Source organism: Nelusetta ayraudi, unplaced genomic scaffold (genome assembly GCF_046127955.1).
Source record: "Nelusetta ayraudi isolate G7.1 ecotype Tasmania unplaced genomic scaffold, CSIRO-AGI_Nayr_v1 ptg000163l, whole genome shotgun sequence".
Lineage (NCBI taxonomy): Eukaryota > Metazoa > Chordata > Actinopteri > Tetraodontiformes > Monacanthidae > Nelusetta > Nelusetta ayraudi.
This window is the reverse complement of record NW_027466213.1, coordinates 337501-351305: the sequence shown is the minus strand read 5'-3', so window position 1 is coordinate 351305 and position 13805 is coordinate 337501. Positions and strand designations below refer to the sequence as shown.

General features: G+C 49.7%; 2 protein-coding genes across 2 annotated transcripts in view; one reads left to right on the top strand and one right to left on the bottom strand.

The window, feature by feature from the left end:
* The first annotated feature begins 163 nt into the window (after positions 1 to 163).
* akap19 (A-kinase anchoring protein 19) lies at positions 164 to 3766 on the top strand. Its single transcript, XM_076013983.1, has 2 exons — positions 164 to 644; positions 1331 to 3766. Exon 2 carries the CDS (start codon positions 1470 to 1472, stop codon positions 1821 to 1823), a length of 354 nt encoding a protein of 117 aa, XP_075870098.1. The 5' UTR covers positions 164 to 644; positions 1331 to 1469; the 3' UTR covers positions 1824 to 3766.
* Positions 3767 to 5192: 1426 nt separating this feature from the next.
* The window catches only part of hibch (3-hydroxyisobutyryl-CoA hydrolase), a 13845-nt gene continuing 5232 nt past the window's right edge, over positions 5193 to 13805 (bottom strand). The window contains exons 7-14 of the mRNA XM_076013981.1: positions 12950 to 13028; positions 8953 to 9098; positions 7658 to 7744; positions 7516 to 7574; positions 7346 to 7427; positions 6564 to 6683; positions 6133 to 6166; positions 5193 to 6047 (exon numbers count right to left, since the gene is read on the bottom strand). Coding sequence (XP_075870096.1) covers positions 5932 to 6047; positions 6133 to 6166; positions 6564 to 6683; positions 7346 to 7427; positions 7516 to 7574; positions 7658 to 7744; positions 8953 to 9098; positions 12950 to 13028 — 723 coding nt within the window. The 3' untranslated portion in view covers positions 5193 to 5931. The remainder of the gene's footprint in view (positions 6048 to 6132; positions 6167 to 6563; positions 6684 to 7345; positions 7428 to 7515; positions 7575 to 7657; positions 7745 to 8952; positions 9099 to 12949; positions 13029 to 13805) is intronic.

The window sequence follows — 13805 nt, the reverse complement described above, 5'->3', positions numbered from 1 at the left end:
TTCAAAGTTGCTCTTTTGAAACGTCGACATGTTCTCTAAATTTGCAGGAGAGAAAAGAAGAACGGTGCAGTTCAGGAAAAAGGCCACTAGATGGCGGCGTTTGACCGGGTCGCCGTCAGCGTGCTGCGCACGGACTCTCTCTCTTTCGGCTCGCTGAGCTGCGTGGAGCTGGAGTCCGATTCCAGAACCTCCGCTTTCCTGCCGCGCAGCTTCAGTCGGCGCCGACCGACGAGAAGGTAACACGGGGGCGTGGGTCCGCTCCACCAGCGCCGGGATTTTCCCTCCACCTCTTGGGATTATTTAAAAACCAAGAGATTCGTCCTGCAGCAGCAGCAGCAGCGGCAGCAGCGGTTCCAAACTGTGGAACATTATTCTTCCTTCTTGTGTTTATGGCAATCTCACTTTGCTCGGACGCTGTTGGAGGAGCCGAGCAGCAGCAGCAGCAGCAGCAGCGGCGGTGGCGGCAGCAGCAGCGGGAAGACAGCAGATGATGTCCGGATTATTATTCCCAGGAACGACCTTGGCTTTTGCTCCGTGCTGGGTGGAATGGATGAGACCCAGACGGCGGTAACGCACTGGGCTCAAAGTACCCGAGCACGTTCTGTGAATAATTGCCAGCCCGTGTTTGCTGAGGGACATCTCAGGTTTGTACGGAGCCTCGCACTGTGTCGTCTGACTCCCCTCAATCCCATTTGAGTGTGTTGGACGGATGAATGTTGCCCCAGATACCCCCCAAGTTGTTGCATAAAAGGTTGTTTATGTCACTGGTGTGGTATCGTATGGTTCACGCCCCTGCCTTGCTGGCACCTCCAAAATGTTGTTATTACTCGCAGGGAGACTCCTTCCTCTGCTTAAATCATTTACGGCCCTGCGTGTGGTGCTGCTTTCTGAATGAAGCACATGGTCCTCATCCTCCTCCTCTTCCTCCTCCTCCTCCTCCTCACCAAGGCCTCCAGCTAGCAGGAACTGAGCTGTCAGTGCGAATCAGGCTTGATCTGAGACTCGCTTAGTGGAACAGATGGGGCAACATGGGTTTTACGACAGGGCGGCACTCGGGCTAGAGAGACGGTCCCTGTGTCATGCCGACCCGAGACAGACCCGATGGTTGAGTCACACAGTACTCTGAGGTAGAGGAGGAGCAGCAGCGGATGAGTAACCATGTGCAGAGCTTTAAAAAAAAAATCCCCCCGGCAGAGGTGAGACCCTGTAGGCTGGCTGACACTGCAGTCACTGCCGCTGGTGAAATCATCCACCGTCCTCTAACCTGCAACCGTCCACTGTCTACCATCGGAAATAAATCACTAAATGGTCTCCTCTCCTACTTTTGCAGTTGAGGAGGGGAGGAGTTCATGCCCCTGCGGGGACTCGGTTGACTTCCTCGACGCAGTTGCACCCCCCGCCAGCGATGGATCTTCTGGCTGACCTGCCGCCCACTGTGATTGTGACCAGGATCAAAACGGCAAAACTTCATGTGTTGTGAGTTCAGCGGTCCGACTAAAGACCCTCTCCTGCCAACGCACTCCTCCCTGAATCACGTCCTCCAGAGGATGGGGTGTGTCAAGTCCAAAAAAAGTGACCCCTGTAACCAAAATGCAAAGTCCATGGAGAAGGCAGAGGTGAAAGCCAAGGGGTCAAAGGGCGAGAAGGCCTACCTGGTCCAGTCGGAGACGGGCTCGCCAGAGAGTTCCCCGCAGGTCAACCCGGTGCTGCTGGAGTACGCCCACAGACTGTCGGAGGAGATCGTGGTGCGGGCCGTGCAGCAGTGGGTGGAGGTGGACCGACGGTACAGTGACATACCCTACATCGAGTGTGACGTGCCATGACGCAGGGAGGAGTCGGGCCCGGCGATGACCTTCACCCTGTGAAAGACCTTCAGTCGAGCGGAACTCCTCCGAGCGTTCCCTCTGCGGGGAACACCAGTGTGACGGACTTGCCTCTGACTCTGGCCTCCTTCGGCTGGGATTATTCTGGGATTGAGCCCCAAAATCCTCCAGAGTGACCAAACCAATCTGCCGCCAATTTTGCTATTTGAAGCCCTTTGCCTCACTTGAATTTGGTTTGTCCTGAACTTCGTTTGTCTGCTCTCCCGTTGGTCACTGGCTCTTTCTCTCTCTCTCTCTCTCTCTCTCTCGTTCTTCCTGTGGCTGGAATAATGATGTCCGGTTGGGGATCTTCCTTCCTGATACTGGACTAGGACCTTGTCTCTCCTGCTGGTGGGGGTATCCCACCCACTGGTGAAATAACCCTAACCCACCCACCAGTGGACACCGTCCCCAGAGAATCCTAATCTCTGGGGCCCGGGTCAGAGATCCGTCTGGTCAGACAAAAAGATTCTGCAGAGGAGGGAAGTTCTCCCTTCATGGCCTCCCAGGAGAACCTGCCTATCTATCTCAGCTGTCACCACCCCACCAGGGAGCTTCAACCACAGCTCTCCATCCAGCTGCCAGGGTCTTTGAAACCAGTCCAGGAAGTCTATGAATTTATGTGTGCTTTTTTTAAAAATCATTATTATTATCATTATTATTATTATTGTTAATTCTTACCATTTGGACACTTTGAAGTCACGAATCACAGCCTGGGAACTTTGATCAAAGAGTTCAGATCACAGAGGACGTCCCAAAACCAGGCCATGAGAAACCACTGACACACTTTTTACTGATTTGACAAACTGTCCAAACTTTTTTTCCCGGCGGCTGAGGTCAGTGAGCGGGAGCGCCTCCATCTGGCCCACATGTACAGCAGAGAGCCACACAAATATGCAAAAGCAGATCAGTGGCTCACAAATGCCAAGGAGTCCCTGCAGGTCCCACACGGGACAGGGTTGGTTTGCTTGTTTGTTTGTTTGAACTTGATGTCAGTTGGGTTCGACCCAGGCGGTCAAAGGTCAGCAGCAGTTGATAAGCCATAAGGGGGAGGAGCCAGCTGCTCCTCGCCCACAGTGACCAAATGGTGATGTTCACTCTCTCGTTCTTGCTGATGGACTTTTACGGCGTTGCTGTTTAAAATACTGTCTGTTTTTCTTTTTTCAACAAACTCAATTTCCTTTTTTTTTTTTTTTTTTTTTTTTAAAGCTTCACATTATCATGTATTTTTTATTTAATTATTTTTTTTTGGCTGCCTCAGTACAGAACCTGCTTCCTTCCAAAAATTGGATAAATTCTCCATCACATCCAGTCAGTGTCGTCCTCAGATTGATGCCTGACAAGCAGGTTGGGGAGGTCACGCGCTTTGAATTATTTAAAACCAGCAGGTGTCCTGACGGAGAGGCTCCGACCAATCAGAGCTCAGTTTTTTTCCACAGTCACTCAGCGACGCCATGACAGCAGATGTTCAGAGTTCAGCGTCGCGCCACAGCAAATTAGAGGCGCAATTGAATTCAGGTGAGTGAATGACACTCGAGGAGAACAATCGGAATATTCCAGTTCAGTTTCATCGACTCGGAACAAAGGAGGAACATCAGAAACACGACAATCAGCTCCTGTTTTTCACAAGTCGCCAAAATGAACGTGTTGGCTTGATAACGACAAAACATTATCCAGCTGATTCATTTTTTTTTTTTTTTTGGTGCCACCAGAAACTGGTTCCTAGTCTGACAGTTGAGTAGAAGTGAAACACTGATGATGAAAGCAGCCAAGACATTAAATGTCGATAAAGATGACGTTTTGCATATTCCTTTTTGTACAAAAGAAATGTCAGTCAAATTGCAAAGTGTTGCGTATGTGTGTGAAGACTGACGATGCCAATAAATCAGACCAATGCCTTGGAAGACTGCCCTTTATTCGGCTCAGCCACCGTTTGGTTATCGACTGAAACAGTTTTTCAAGATGCACGGGCAAAATTTTAAGAACGTACGTCTGCTGGAAGTGAGTGGAAGTGAGTGGTGCTGACTGCAGCTTTTAATGTCAGCGCAGTGTAAATGATGAATTCTTACATCAAGGTCAGACGTCAAGGTCGGCACGCATTCATCTCATCCTTTCATTGAAATAAAAGAGAACACGGTCCTGACGGTCGTCAGTGTGTCCAGGTGTGTGCCGCCACTCCCAGACAGCCAACCGCTGGCTGGTGTTTACTCGAAGCAGCCGTCCAACAGGATGAGCGGATTTACTGCATCCTGTTGGAGAATCAACACGCGGCAGAGTTGAGAGTTCAGCGACACCAAGGACAAACGAGACAAAACAGGGAAACAAAAAAAAACTTAAGGCTGTTTAACAGACTGACGCCAAGATAGAAATCTGAGGCTCTTGAGTTTAGGGTCGTCAAGCCCAGAGGTCAAAGGTGAACCAAAGCTGCTGATGAACTTTAAACAGCTGTGATGTTTCACTTTTGAGAGATGAAAAAACGCACGTTATTAAGAATAATGAGGGACATTATTCATCAGCAGCAGACAGCAGCTGAGTTTCCATCCTCAAATTATTATCTCGTGGGCACGATATCGTAATGCGTGGCCACACATTATGATTTTTTTTCCATCCATGTCACCGGGGTGGGGGTGGGGTGGGGTGGGGGTGCTCTATAATATCACAAAAGTGCCATAGAAAGACTTTTTTCAACGTCAGTGGACGTGATGTGAAACTGACGCGTTATGTTTGGACCGAGGAGATGGAATTCTTTTCCCCTTTTTTTTTTTTGTTTTTACAAGTAAACAAAGAGAAAAATACACAAACAACAAGCACTCCTGACAGTAAACAACGTGTTTTGTAGCTCCACCCTCCTCACAGTGGGGTCTCGCGGGACGAGACTGAATTACGGCTGATGCGCTCCGCACCATTCAGTGGAAACGGCGGCAAATCACGACTGAACTTTGTTGAACATTTTTTTTTTAGAAACATTGCTTTTTATCTTCTGCTCATGGAAACACAACTGGCGACAACAGCGGTTGGAAAAGTTTTATTTCTCCAGGTTCCCGCATGAGGCCGTTCTGAAAACAAAAGAGACTTTCCATGCAGGCTGATGAGGGGTCTCCGCCTCCACTGGTCAGGGGCACGCAGCATCAAACCATTACATTAGCAGCCCTCCTCCACTGCCTGCTGCAGCTCCTAATCGCCTCATAAATTATACAGATATCGATTGAGGGAGGCGACTCCGCTCCTCCTGGAACACACGCACACTATCAAACAGCACGACTGCCGACAAGAACACGTGTTCATGCACTGAAAACATGATTCTAGTCTGTTTGTTATCTTTAAAAAAAAAAGAAAAGAAAAAAAAAAGGTGAAAATATCTGTTTAAAAACAAAGATAACGGCAAAAAACAAAACAAAAAGGAGCAAAGGAGAGAAGGCAGAGAGAGAGAGAGAGAGAGTGTGTGTGTGTGTGTGTGTGTGTGTGTGTGTGTGTGTAAGGGGGAGAGAAAACAGACGCTGCTGATCTGTGTACCATCAACAAACACCCACAGGAAATGGGATGAAGCAGCGCTGCCAGATTAGTCTCCACCCATCTCCTGCTGCGCTGCACGACCAGTGAATTAGCAGCAGCAGCAGCAGGAGGAGAGGAGGAGTAGCAGGACAAAGAGTAGGTGGAGGAGAAGGAGAAGAGGGAGGAGGAGCAGAAAGAAAAGGAGAAGAAGAGGAGTAGGAGTACAAACAGGCGGCGGAGAAGGACAAGAGGAGAAGAAGAAGGAGAAGAAGAAGAAGGAGGTTCCTCCTGCCTGGTGGTCATCAGGTCAGGAGCTCCTGGAAAGGGGAGATGATTGTGTGAAAGATGTTTTATTTTGGCCCAGGCAGCTCCAGCTTGAAGCTTCCTCTTGCTGCTTTTCCACCGTGCGTCTTCTTCTGTGGTTCTTCTTCTGCAGCCGTGACTTCCTGGTTGGAGCTCAACCTGAGCAAGTCTGACGAGTTGTGGAGTCTGTCTCCATCATCCTGCTGCATCTTCTGGGGTGGGAGGAGGTGGGCGTGGCTAAGGCTTCCCGGCGTGTGTGTGTGTGTGTGTGTGTTCAGAGGACCAGGTCTTTGGGACCCAGCGAGGAGAAGCACTGCTCCACGCTCTCCTGGGACACCTCCTCCAGCCTGGACGGCTTCCAGCGAGGACTCTGGTCCTTGTCCACCAGCACTGACCACACAGAGAGAAGCTCCGGTCAGCACTGTGACATCGCGGTGACATCACTGGCCTCACTCCAGAGTGGGCGGACACTTACCGGCTCGCACGCCCTCGTAAAAGTCGTGACCCCGCTGGAGAGAGAGGAGAAAACCAAACATCACATCCTGTTCAAAGCAGCGTGTTGATGATTAGACGATCAGTGAGGCACATGACTACGACCTTTGGCTAGCCCCATGCTAGGTTCATGCTAACTCAATGCTAACTTGCAGCTACTGGCTGCCTTCACAAGTAAATGTGTGGAGTGTTGATGATGAGAGGACCAGGGCAGCACATCTACACCTTCTCAGGCTAGCTTAATGCTAACTCGATGCTAACTCGTAGCTACTGAGTGACTCCACGGGTTGAGTGTTTGGAGCCGACTGATGAGGATGTGACCTGAGGACCTTCTCACTCTGAACTCTTCTGTAAGTGGATGCAGACGAACGCTGCTGCTGTTTGTTGTTGTTGTTGTTTGTTGTTGTTGTTTACCATGCAGGCCTGGCTCAGCCGGTACTCCATCGCCAGGACGTCCTGCAGGCTGAGCGTGGCGCCGGCCTGCAGCTGCTTCAGGGTGATCTTCAGGGAGGTGGGAGACATCTTGGACAGCATCTGAGAGGAGGCAGAGCAGAGTCAAGGTTCATTCTGGACAACAGCAGCAGCAGCAGGAAGAAGAAGAAGAAGAAGAAGAAGAACAACAATGACAAAGAGGGTGGGTGCAGAGGGGGAGGAGCTCAACGCACTAAATATTTGATGCTCAGTTGGCCGTCTGGAAGGATCCCCGGAACGTGATTGGTTCTTCTCACGGCAGATAATGAACAACCAACCGTTTTTAACCCAACCGCAGATTTGTGATTACTTAAGGAGGGGGAGGGGCTTAATCTTCACCTTCACTGGTCATCAGGAAATCTGCAGAGGTATTATTATTTCTGTCAATATGAATTTGTGGGAACTATTTTTTTTTTTTTAATCCTGGTCAATGCGTAATAATGATCCATTATTTAAACATCAAATGAACAAAATGGTGAAAGGAGAAATGAAAACAGAGTGAGGGAGGATGTGGGAAGCTGCTGCGCTGCTCTCACTGACGCATCAGTAAAGATCCAACACCAGGGACTGAAGAGCAGCAGCTTAAAGCTCCCCCATTGGTCACCGCTGAGGCCAGGTGACGGCCTGGCGACGCTCCGGCGCCCCCTGCAGGGCGGAGCCCACAGGGGGCCAATAATCGGCGACTTCCTGCTGAGGCGCCCCCTGCAGGTGGATTTAGCACCAACCTCCACTTGCTTGCCGGCGAAGTTGGAGCCGTCAGCCTTCAAGTCGCGCACGATGTCCTCCATGCTGTCGCCACCAAACAGCCTGAAGGGGGCGACACCACATGTAGTTTACTGTGTGACACGTTGGCAGGATGTTTCTACATTTGGAGGCAAAGGTTGCAGCGAGCCACCTGTCGATGTCGGACAGGTGCTTCTCCAGGACGAAGGGCTTGTCAGAGTCCAGGCGGCTCTGCAGACACAACAACATGATCAGACACACAATGTGCTGCTGCTGCTGCTGCTGCTGATTCTGATGATGATTCTGATCCTCACCTGGTTCTGGTACGACTCCAGGACCTTGGAGACATCTTGGGCTGAAGGGGCCTTCAGCTCCACCAGCTCCTTCTCCAGGTCGGAGATCTGGACCACCAGGAAGAAGTGAAAGTTAAAAGGCAAAAAAAAAAAGAAGGCGTAAGACGCCCCCTAGTGGCGGTCAGTAATGCAGGTCAACCTACCAAACCCCACTGTGACCGAGACAGTTTCTAGAATATTCTGTAGGTTGGAAAGTTGAGACTTGTTTTCGATGGCACAAATTATTCAAATGTTTTTGGATTCCAATCATCCGGACCCAACACTTCTGTCTCTTAAGTCTGGTTCTGGGTCGGTGTGGGCAGCGGAGAAGGTCCAGAACCGAGGCAGGAGTGGCCTGCAGCTCCTCCGTCCTCCACAGCAGCGAGGTTGCGGCCCGAAAAAACAAACAGCGCCGCCCACTCGCTCTGACATCACGCCAGCAGCAAAAACAGTCAGTGGGAGGGGCGGCGGGGGGGTAGGTGGTGGGTGGGGAGGGGCACCGGGTGACTCAGCATCCGGCTCTCGGGCCCACTCCCACCATGCATCTGGCCTGTGCTCCAGTTTGCATTTGGTGGATTTCCTCAACTCTGAGGCTTTCAGGACAATTTTTATTTTTTATTGAATTTATTTATTTTTTTCATTTAGATTGGATTTAACTGTTGGGTGAACATCTAGCATCTGGCTAACAGCAGGATCCACAGCAGGATCCACACCAGCAGTCAACAGTTTGGACTCAAAGTCTTTTCTTTCATCCTCAGTACCGTTGACAGTGCAGTTTCCCACTGAAGGCATCAAAACTACGCATGAACACACAAGGAATTATGGAGGAAACAGTAAAAGTGTCAAAGAACACATTTTTATCTTAAATTCCTTCAAACAGCCGCCTTTCACGAAAAGCTTATTTAGAGTTATTGAGCAGGTTTTTCTTTGCTGCATAATGACATACACCTTACTCATATATTTGATGTACTTGTCTCAGGATCCTGAGTTAACTAAGTCAGGATCCCGACTTAGCTATCTCGGGATCCCAACTTCATTATCTTGGGATCCTGACTTAGTTTTTTCCCCACCTCTTTTTATTTTTATTTTTCTTGACCCATGTCCCCTGTGGGGCTCCGTAGTCTGCAGTGCAGCAAGTTAGAAAGATAAAATATTGCCTGAGAAGGAGTCCAAACTGTTGACTCTACTTCCACTGGAGCGACTGCAGTGTTGCTACCACTGCAGCTGAAAGGTGAATTAGCTGGGCTGGTTAGCGACCCGAGCGCTAGTCCACCCACCTTGGCCGACTCCACGAAGTGGGTGGCCACTCCGGCTCTGTGCACGTCGCGTCCCCTCAGACGGAAGCCCGTCAGGGCCAGAAAGATTCCCAGCTTGCCCTGCAGCCTCGGCAGGAAATAGCCGCCGCCCACGTCGGGGAAGAGTCCTGTTGGGAAAAATATTGAGGAACGTCAAACATGGACGCTTTCCCTCCCTGGCCACCGGGCAGGCGAGTCACGATGGACTGGATTTTATAATCAAGTGGAAGAAGATCAAATATTGATGATTGGTTTCTTCTGGATCACTTCAAAGTTCTGGGAAAATTATTGTTCACATCATCATTGCCATGGTAAAAATCTTCCGTACACGCTTATACATGCTACGAGGCTAGCTAGCAAAAAAATAAAAGAGGAAAAATAACATTTATATTTTCTCATTTTATTATATCATGGATAAATTTCAGAACCATCAAGCGTGACTTGTTCTTTCCTGGAAGAAGACAAGAAAAAATATCATGTCCAGCCTGTTTGAAAGCCTGTTTGTGTTGCTGCCCTGCGTCCAGGCTGATGAAATCACAGCCATTAACAGAAGCAAACAGTAAACACGCGGCTTATGAGCTGATACGGAAAAACAAATAAACAAATAAATAAATAAATAAATAAAAGAATGAATGAGTAAAAATTCAGCGAAGAATTAATTCCCTGCTTTTCAATCACCCCCCCCCCCCCCACCCCCACTGGGAGTCCTGGGAGGACTGGGAGGGGGGACTGGCTGCTGGATTAGAGCCGCTGACCTGATTCACGGCTGAAAATGTAATATGATAAAATGCCTCAGCTTATGGCTGTTGTTCAGTATGCTAGCGGCAGATCAGAGCTTAATCTGTTAATCCAGAAGGGGTTAAACCTTGGTGTGTGTGTGTGTGTGTGTGTGTGTGTTGCAGCAAGTGTGTTTTGGGTGCATGCTGGTATGTAGTCAGAGTTCATCAACTACAGGTAGATCACCTCAATATGTAGGTTTTTCCTTTATTTAATTACTTTGATGATCCAAAAAGCAACTCCAGTTGCCAGGAAGACAGAACACTTAGCCCTATGTTTGCAGCCTCCTGCTAAGACTGATGCTACACTGCGCCTTCCTTGTGTTCGAAAAGGGGCGGCAAAAAAAAACAAGTTCAGTGTGAGAGGGCGGAGCCACTGCCTGGCTTGGGGGCGTGGTCACTAACATAAGCGCCTTCTGTGACATCACAAAGGGTTGATCTACAGATTCTTTTTATTAATTTTTTTTCTTAAAGTCACAGTCTCCAGGCTTCCAGCAGGATGAGGACGCTGGAGAATCCCTTCGTCCGGGACGCAAAGTCTGCTGCACACTTTGGAAATCCAGGCCAACGAGGAGACACCTGAGCAGACAAAGTCCAGCTCCTCCGTCTGGTAGCAGCTCCAGCTCCAGGTAGCAGCTCCAGCTCCAGGTAGCAGCTCCAGCTCCAGCTCCAGCTCCAGGTAGCAGCTCCAGCTCCAGCTCCAGTACACTCAGCTGCCGAGAGCCTCTGGAGAGGATTCACCAGGACGAGGCCGGCGGCGGTGGCGGCGGCAGCAGCAGCAGCAGCAGCAGCAGCAGTGGCAGCAGCAGCAGCAGCAGCAGTTCATTATCAGACCCCCCACTTGCGTGAGAAGGAGTGTGCAAACTATTGCCTGGTAGTGTTGTATCGCACTGCAGCTGTTTTGTTATTGTGCGACTTAAAGAAATGAACGCGCTGAAGAGACTCACATCGCCCCCTAGTGCCGGGGAGGAGCACACGTTTGGGTGAATAACTGGATTTCCTCGGCCGCATGTGAACTGGGACAGGGAGAGGATTTCGATGAGACCTGAAAACCACATTCTGAGCCGAGCTCCATTAAGCTGTGCAACGTGAGCGCAGCCGCTCGCTCACTGAGCGGCCCGGCGCCTGCAGCCCGCAGCTGAAACAATGGCGACCACAGCAGGAGGATCAGCAACCACTTCCTGTCCCGCTGCCAGACTGCCTGCACAGTTCACAAGGCTGTGGTTCACCGTGCGGTCCCGTTTCCAGCAGCCAGAAGCTGCATTTCCAGAGGCGGAGCACGACTCTCACTCTCACTCTCACTCCAGAGTTTCTATTTTCAACCTCACACTGGAGACAGACAGAGAGTGCGGGCAGACACTCTGACTCAGGCCCGGTTCATCCTTCCTGCCGCCGCCAGGAGAGCAAAATATTAGGATTCAATTCAATAAATACATTGGCGACACGGTGCAGCTGTGGTTACTGCTGCCGCCTCTCATCTAGAAGGTCCAGGGTTCCATTCCGGGCCTGAGACCTTTCTGTCTGGAGTTTGCATGTTCTCCCTGTGTCTGCTGGGTTCTGTCCAGGTTCTCCCTGTGTCTGCTGGGTTCTCCCCAAGCTCTCCATGTGTCTGCTGGATTCTCTCCAGGCTCTCCATGTGTCTGCTGGGTTCTCTCCAGGTTCTCCATGTGTCTGCTGGGTTCTCCCTGTGTCTGCTGGGTTCTGTCCAGGTTCTCCCTGTGTCTGCTGGGTTCTCTCCAGGTTCTCCATGTGTCTGCTGGGTTCTCCAGGTTCTCCCTGTGTCTGCTGGGTTCTACAGGTTCTCCCAGTGTCTGCTGGGTTCCGTCCAGGTTCTACATGTGTCTGCTGGGCTCTCCAAGTTCTCCATGTGTCTGCTGGGTTCTCCAGGTTCTCCATATGTCTGCTGGGTTCTCTCCAGGTTCTCCAGCTTCCTCACACAGTCCAAGAACACCCATGTGAGGTGAATTGGAAACTCTAGATTGTCCGAAGGTGTGTATGTGTGAGTGTGAATGGTTGCGTGTCTCCATGTGGCCCTAATAAAGTGGCCACTGGTCGAGCTGGTGTCACCCCGCCTTCTCCAGCAGACCCCCAGGATCCTGAGCTTAGGAGGAAGCGGGTGTTGAAGATGGATGGAGGATACCTTGAGTTTCAGTGTTTACTGATCTCAATCCAAATGTTCTGGCTCTCCAAGCAGAGTGCAACTGATGCTGCTAATGTTTGAGGTCTTAACAGAAGTCACAGATGAGCCACAACTTGTTCAGGCTTTCAGTGGAGCGACAACAAGCTGGTTGCAGGAGTTTGGTTGGTCGCCTCCAACTTGTTGGTTAGTTGGAGATTAGTTACTAATCTGATCAGAGCCTTGGGTGGGGGAGGGGGGCAGCCATCTGTCCCGCAGTCAATTAGCCAAAGAGAAAACAATATCTTAGCTTAGCCTAGCTTAATTTAGCATAGTTCAGACCAAAACATTGCAGTTTGATCTTTTCCAGCAGCTCTTTTTGTTTCTCATCCTCATGAAGTAAAATTAAACACAGATGAGTTCAGGCTCGGTCTTGGGGGGGGGGGGGGGTCCTGCCTTTGCTGGACATGGGATTTTTTTTTCTTTCAAATTTCACATCCTTCTTAGAGTGGAGGGAACAAACTGAGTGATCCTGTGGGAAAACTGCAGCGGAGCCACGAAAACATCCAGAGCTGCTGCTGCTGCTGCTGCTGCTGCTGCTGCTGCTGCATGTTTGTGTTGTTGCACTCGTGGCTTCATGTGCATTTATTGTGACAATATCTACCTCTGGCAGGATTTCCCAAGGATTTGGTGGTGGTGGTGGTGGGGTGGACAGCCGGGCCATATGGTTTAGATCAGTGATGCTAATGGTCATAATATTTATTTTTCCTCAGAATGTAGGAACAAATATGACAGCAATGGGCCGCTATTGATTCCATTTGCTTGTTGCTTGTTGCTTGTTTCCTCTTCATTATTTCCACTGTTCACTTTTCCTTGCATTGCTGCAGTTCCTGAAGTTTGCGTTGCAACTTCGGCAGAAACTCAAAATGTTTTGGGCTCATTTTTTTTTTTAAATCACACACTCTCGCCATCCTTCACCATTTACGGTCCAATGACTTTCAGATGACTGCACTGCGTCTCTCCTGCTGTTGCAGATCTGCAGCACTGCGGCGCGTATGAAGAGGAACGACAGAACCGCCAGGCTTACCGATGGCCGTCTCCGGCATGGCGAACAGCGTCTTCTCCGTCGCCACGCGAAAGCGGCCGTGAACCGACAGGCCGACGCCCTGCAGGTGGAGGAGGACGAGGAGGACGAGGAGGAAGAGGAGGAGGTGGACGAGAGAGGAGGAGGAGGAGGTGGAGGAAGAGGAAGAGGAGGAGAGAGGAGGAGGAAGAGGAGAGAGGAGACAGATCAGCTGGAGAGGAGTTTAGAGTCTATAAGCTCATTTTTTAAATATTACATAATATTTATTTTTTAAATCATATATATATTAGATAATTTTCAAAATAAATTAAATTTATTTCGGTTGACAGGATGCCTCCGACCAAAATCATGATTCATAACATATTTTTCTGTTGTATATTCAATGTATATCTGCCAATGACTTTTCATCTCTTTAAATATTTTCTAAAGGGCAGAAAATCTCCACAAAAAGTCTTTTTTTGTGAGAGTGACGTCACATCCAGAGCACGTGTGAGCTGTCATGGGAGTGTGCATACCTGGGCATGATAAATAATAACAATAACAATAACAATAATAACAATAATGATAATTTTTGGAACAAAATACTAGTTTTACATTCATTAGAAACACAGCAATACATATTAGCATACATTGTACAGCCGTTCCAAAAAGTCACACTACTGCACATCTTCAATGCGGCCACGAATGCAGAATCCCAAACTTTATTGGGTGGATGCGCTGGGTGAGCAGCTTCACTCTGATGAATGAGCCGCCGTGTTGTAGTCTGGGGCCCGGTGGCAACAGTTCTGGCTCTGGCTGGGCTCTGGGCCTGGTCACATGATCAGGCCCAGCAGGGCGGCTGCATGCTAACTCCTACTGC

Bases quoted from the DNA above. Each gene is read 5' to 3' on its own strand.
- akap19 (XM_076013983.1), top strand. From the start codon at position 1,470: ATGTGTTGTGAGTTCAGCGGTCCGACTAAAGACCCTCTCCTGCCAACG.